The sequence below is a fragment of the Talpa europaea genome, assembly GCF_964194135.1.
Source record: "Talpa europaea genome assembly, chromosome: 5".
NCBI classification, from domain to species: domain Eukaryota; kingdom Metazoa; phylum Chordata; class Mammalia; order Eulipotyphla; family Talpidae; genus Talpa; species Talpa europaea.
Genome location: NC_140071.1, coordinates 43,110,038 through 43,116,037, shown reverse-complemented (window position 1 = coordinate 43,116,037; position 6,000 = coordinate 43,110,038). Strand labels below are relative to the sequence as shown.

The window sequence follows — 6,000 nt, the reverse complement described above, 5'->3', positions numbered from 1 at the left end:
TCTGGCTGGGAGAGGTGCTGATACTACTGTGACCTTTAGTGCCCTTAGAAAACAAAACACAGGCTTCCTTATGGCCCTAATCAATCAGTCCCTCTTAAGGGGGTTCCACCCCTTCTTCCTTCAAGCCCTCTAGGGGCAAAAAAAAAAAAAAAAAAAAAAAAAAGCGCAAAGAAGCGCTATGCAAAGAGATCCTTGATTCATTTTCCTAACTCTTGAAAGACATTCCAAGTCATCCTTTTTTTTTTTTTCCTGTTTCTGTGGTTCATCCTTAGATATTTTGTATTTGATATTTAATAGAGTAACCTCAGTATGTAAAAGAATTAAGTACTTTCTAAACTGGTTCAAATGGTTACTTATTAGGAAATTAAGGCTCAGTTGAGATGAAAACAAAACATTTCCGAGGCTACTGAGGCACAAAATACTTAGAGGATAGTGATTTGTCATATTTGACTAATATTTATGATAATTGCTTAAACATGTCTCACAGGTAGTATCCAAACTTACAAATCTTGGGCTTCTGAATATAATAGAACCATTTAGATAAAACCATTTACTTTTTGTGATAAATACCTAGTTAATCAGAAAATTGGAAAATGTTTAAACATGAATATTCAAAGATATTAAAACTAATCTGATCCTTACATGTCTTCTTAATATTAAGGCCTTTTGTATTATTATGTAAGTAGGATGAGTTACTGACATGAATATGGAACAGTGAATTTAAAAATAATTAGTCTCTATAATTAGAAATTTGTTGGTTGTTTCAAATATGGTAAAAATAGCCCTGAAACTAGTTGCTGTTTTAGCATTATTGTAAATGCTGCCATTTCCTTTCACAAAGTTATACTGATGTCCATTGCCATAATTCTTGAGGCACACTTAAAAAGAAATAACCTCTGGATGTACATGTGTTTCTATGTGTTTGTATATAAATTCTGTAGAGGCAAATAATGGCCTTCATAAATTATTTCTATTACTTGATTCTTCACAAAATTGTGGGTTTTGAGTGTATTAAAATTATGAAAACCTCTCTGTGCCTTTTTTATGATGCACAGGCAAATAGTAACACATTGTACAGTGACTTTCAAATTTAAGGATTACAAAGCATGCAATTAATTGACTACATGTTAATTATATTAACTGATCTGAAAGAAAATATTCACAGCGGATAAAGCATTTCAGTGCTAAGCACATCTAGGCAAACTGGACCTCACTATTGGGAAAAAATTTGACAAAATTAAATAAAATTAATTTTTTTACAGTGATTATGAGGAAGTCAAATATACAAATTTACATATTTGAAAGATATTAATATGCCTAATTAATGTGGCTCTGTTTGTTTTATAACTTTGTATTTACTGGGAAGAATAGTTTTCTGAGTAAACAACATGGAAATTAGAATTATTGTTAATTTATCATTTGCTAGGCTCTTATACTCCTAATTTTAGACTTTTTTTCATACATTCTGGACATTTTCTCTGCTACCTTATTTTATAATGGCATAGCAATGACATTCTATAATTAAGCATCCCTCCCAACCCACAGGAGGTAAAGATCTATAAGTAAGTTAGCCTTGTTTTGTGTAAAAATGTTAGGTTACATGTTGCTTTTATTTTCAGTTATTGACATAAATATACTTGATTTATGAGAACATAATAATTTTAAATTGAGAGACCAAATTAAAAATCTGGATTTAAATGTTACTCCTTGTTAAATAATTATTAACCAATTTGTAAATTAATGATAATTAAAATTTTGTTTTGGATTTTTATAGCATGTTTATTGATCATAAATATTTGAAGAATTTTACACCCTTCCTCCAAAGAAAATATTAATGAATTTTTTTGAACTTTTTAAGGTTCATGTAGTAAGATTAATTCTGTGATTAGAGAATAATTTTCTCTGGTTTTTCATTTTTGAAGTTTGTGCTTTGCTTTCTGTTTTAATTTTCTTACAATGTTTATTCTTTGTATATTTGTTAATTTTAGGGTTGATCTTTACTTTTGTTAGCTTCTACAGTTTAAGTGTCTCCTATTAAAGTGTCTGTGGTCAGAGGATATTTCTGTATTAGAAATAAATATAGTTGTTTGTTTTGAACTAAATTGTATGTGTCATAAGACACTCTGGTTAGTTGGAGATCATTCTGGATGAGATTCTAGAATAAATTACCAGAAGAATGACTTTTAAATTCATAGAGTTCTGTTTCTGATCATTAGAAATGAGAGTAAGATCAGTAAGAAAAAGCTTAATTGTCCTTTTTATTTTTTTTTTCAAATAACATTGCTAAGTTGGAAAAATAAGTAGGTTTTGCCAAGGACTTTCCTGATATCCTTGTGACTTAAATGGAGATAGCAGCAGTATACTTACGTAGTTTAACGGTTGATGTCTATGAGACTTGTTTTAATGGCAACTCACAGGGATCTATATTTGAGCTTGTGTTACTCAACATTTTACATGAATGATTTGACTGCTTAGAGGTTAATCATATTTTTTAAATGATGCAGGTGACAGATAATAAGTATGTTGGATCACAGTAGCAATCACTATTCAAGGTAACCTTAAAAAGACAATATAGAATATGAAATTGTATCTATGCCAAAAAAAAGTTGAACCTTTTATAGATATTTAGTCACATAATTTATGATGAAGCTTACACAGCAGTGCAGTTTGAGAAAGGATAGTCTTTAATTAGTAGTACTAAGTCAGTTAGATATCCACATGGGTAAATACACCTTGGCATTTACCTGCCACAATGCACAATAATAAATTCCAGATGGATTGCCAATCTAAATGTATGAGATATAATTATAAAATCTTTAGATAAAAACAGGAAAACATCTTAGTGACCAAAGAGTTCTTAAGTAGGGTGCAAAAAGTACTAACCATCAAATAAAAAGGTCGATAAAATGCAATCCTATTGAAATTAAGAATTTCTTTTCATCCAAAACTATTATTAGAGTAAAAATGTATTAGACTGGAAAAAATTATTCATAATATGTTTACCTGTTAAAGGATTCATATTGAAAATAAAAAAACAAATCAAAAAGAAATAAAGAGCAAATAAGTAAGAATAAAACACTGAATAAAAACAGTAGTGAAATTGAACAGTCCACAACTGGATATTTAAATGTCCAGTAGATATGTGGAAAGTATTCAATGTAATGATACATTAGAAAAATTATGTTGAACTCACAAATATATATATAATACCCACTAAGAAGGCTAAAACTTAAAAAAGATGAGAAATGTTTATATGGTCTTAGAGTAGTTATAACTCTTATATACCAAGTGTGAATTGGTGTAAGCATTTTAGAAAACTTTTGTCTGTATGGTATTAAAACTGAATACATGCATGTCCTCTGACGCAGCAGTTCCACTGATCGGTATATACTGAACAGAAATGCATGGGCATTTGTGATAGTTAAACCTGGAAAATACTCAAAATGCCTATCACTAGTAGAGTGGATATATAAATTATATACATATAATATATATGTATATACAGACTATATCCATTTAATGGAAAACTCTACAGCTATGAGAATGATTTCCAAGTCTAAGAAGCAATGTGGATGTATTTCATAAGCATAATGTGGAGTTTAAAAAATGAACAAAAAATAAAACACTGTATAGTTACATTTACAAAAAAGTATAAAATCTATCAATATGTGAATCTTTGGTAGAATCTTTGGGGATATAGTGACTGGAAGGGAGGAAGTGGGAGAATAAGTTCTGAGTTGCTAATGTCCTGCTTCTAGATCTACACAGTTTAATTTGTTAAATTATAAAATTTACCAAATTATATTTTTGATATATTTACTTTACCCTGTATGTAATAAGTCAGTGCAAAGTTTTAAAAATGCAAAAAAAAAAAATTGTCCTTAGGCTGGGATACCCATCTCAGTTACAGGGTGCTCCTGTCAAACTGGGTACAGAGTGTGAGTCACTGAGCCTGGGAACCCCTTTCTTGGAGACGGCATAACCAGCTTTTGGGTTCTGAGATTTTGTGTCCCTATGCTTTGTGCTTATTCTCCATTTTCACTTCACACCATCTTTTTCCTGACAGAGATGAAGACACTTGATCAAACTTATCCTCTCTAATTAGAATCAAATTCTAGTCCTGAGATCACTCATACTAATTCTTGTGATCATTTGTTTTGTTGTAGAGAAAGAGATTATTGACTCTTGGGGAAAATAAACTCTTCATATTGGTGGAGTTAGTAATATTTATTCAGCTTATAAATTGGGCAAATCATTTGCCATTTATCATTCTCATGGCTGTATAGTTTTCCATTAAATGGATATAGTCTGTATATACATGTATATTATATGTATATAATTTATATATCCAGTCTACTAGTGATAGGCATTTTGAATTTTTTCCAGGTATAACTATCACAAATAGCCATGCATTTCTGTTCAGTATATACCTATCATTGAAACTGCTGAATCAGAGGATATGCATGTGTTCAGTTTTAATACTATGCAGCCAAAAGTTTTCTAAAATGCTTGCACCAATTTACACTTGGTATATAAAAGTTATAACTACTCTATGACCTTATAAAAAATGTGCTTTCATCGTCTGTAAAATTGTGAATCAATATTGAACAGAACTGATTTACTGACTTTGGTGGTTGGTTAACTATTATTATTATTATATGTGTTTTGTTTTATTTATTACCTAAGTCTCTTGGTGCTTTGTGTAGTTGAAAGATCAGTACATAAAACATCACTATTTGATAGTGATTGTTACAATTTCTTACAAAAATATTTATTTTATTCTTCTATAACAGGTCACCAGAAATGGAGAAAAAAGTAAGCAGGATCTGTCTTGCTTCTGAACCTGATATAATTCATTTTCTACAAGTCACTTGGGAGAAAAATCTAGGATCTGGTTTTGTTATTACACTCACTGATGGTCAGTCAGTATGGACTGGGACAGGTAATATTAAAATCAAATTTCTTAAAAGTAAAATTTTGAAAATGTGCTATGCTTTAGTCTTCAATGATATAGCCACTAAATTGTTTCTTTAAAAGATAACTGAGAAAATTTAAAATGCAGCTTTTTCTTGTTATTGCTGTTTAACTATATTTAGATCGCTAATATTTAGTGTTTTTTCCCTATGATTAATAATTAATATCAGGATAGAGAGACATGTGCCTCAACAAACTCTGGTTTCCATTTGTAAGTCAAAGTACTAAAACATGGACTTGATCAGAGTTTTAAAATGATCTCTTTATACAAAACATAAATCATACTTTTTACATGTATCTTTTCATAGGGCTCCAGGGGCATATTAGGAGGCACAGGAAGGTGGTTTGACTGTGCCAAGGGTTTATGTTGGCTTGAGTGATGCTTTTCTTTTACTTCATAGACTTACATTGTTTGAATTATTTTCCAATGACCATGTACTAAATTTGTAACAAAATGAAACAGAACTCATAATCTAAAACTTTGTTATCAGGATTCAAACCCATATGGGCAATTTTGGCTGTTAATTTCTGGAATAGAATTTTGATTTTTTTAATCTTTGGTGACATCTTTTACAAAGACTACTAACCGGGCCCTCCCTGTTGGCCTAGGGGTTAAGTATCAGTGCTACCACTGTGATGGCTCACCCCAACACTTGTGTTTGATCCCAGGCCAGGGAGCTAACCCACATGGCACAGCAGACCTCTCCTGTCTCTCATGTGCTGCTCCCTTCAGCAGTGTATTTCAGTAGGCCCACCTGTTCTGCTTCCTACTCTTTCTCTGGTGAATCCTCTCACTCCCTGCACCTCTGGCCTGCACCCCAGTTCTTCTATGCAAAATAAATAACAATCTTATAATAAAGGAATAATTCTTTAAAAAAAATTACAAAGACTAATAACCCTGAAATCATTTATGGAACATGACAGGTATAAAGTAAATAATCTTGAATTATGTTCTACTCATCTAGAAAAGCTTTTCTGAAATATGTTATTAAAAGATTTTTTAAAACTATTTTGATAGCTATATAG

General features: G+C 30.9%; 1 protein-coding gene across 1 annotated transcript in view; it reads left to right on the top strand.

Moving 5' to 3' along the window:
* Positions 1-4,803: 4,803 nt before the first annotated feature.
* Positions 4,804-6,000, top strand: part of XRCC4 (X-ray repair cross complementing 4) — a gene marked incomplete at both ends in the record, with an annotated part of 177,241 nt that continues 176,044 nt past the window's right edge. Inside the window, one exon of the mRNA XM_084234298.1 lies at positions 4,804-4,942. Coding sequence (XP_084090424.1) covers positions 4,804-4,942 — 139 coding nt within the window. The remainder of the gene's footprint in view (positions 4,943-6,000) is intronic.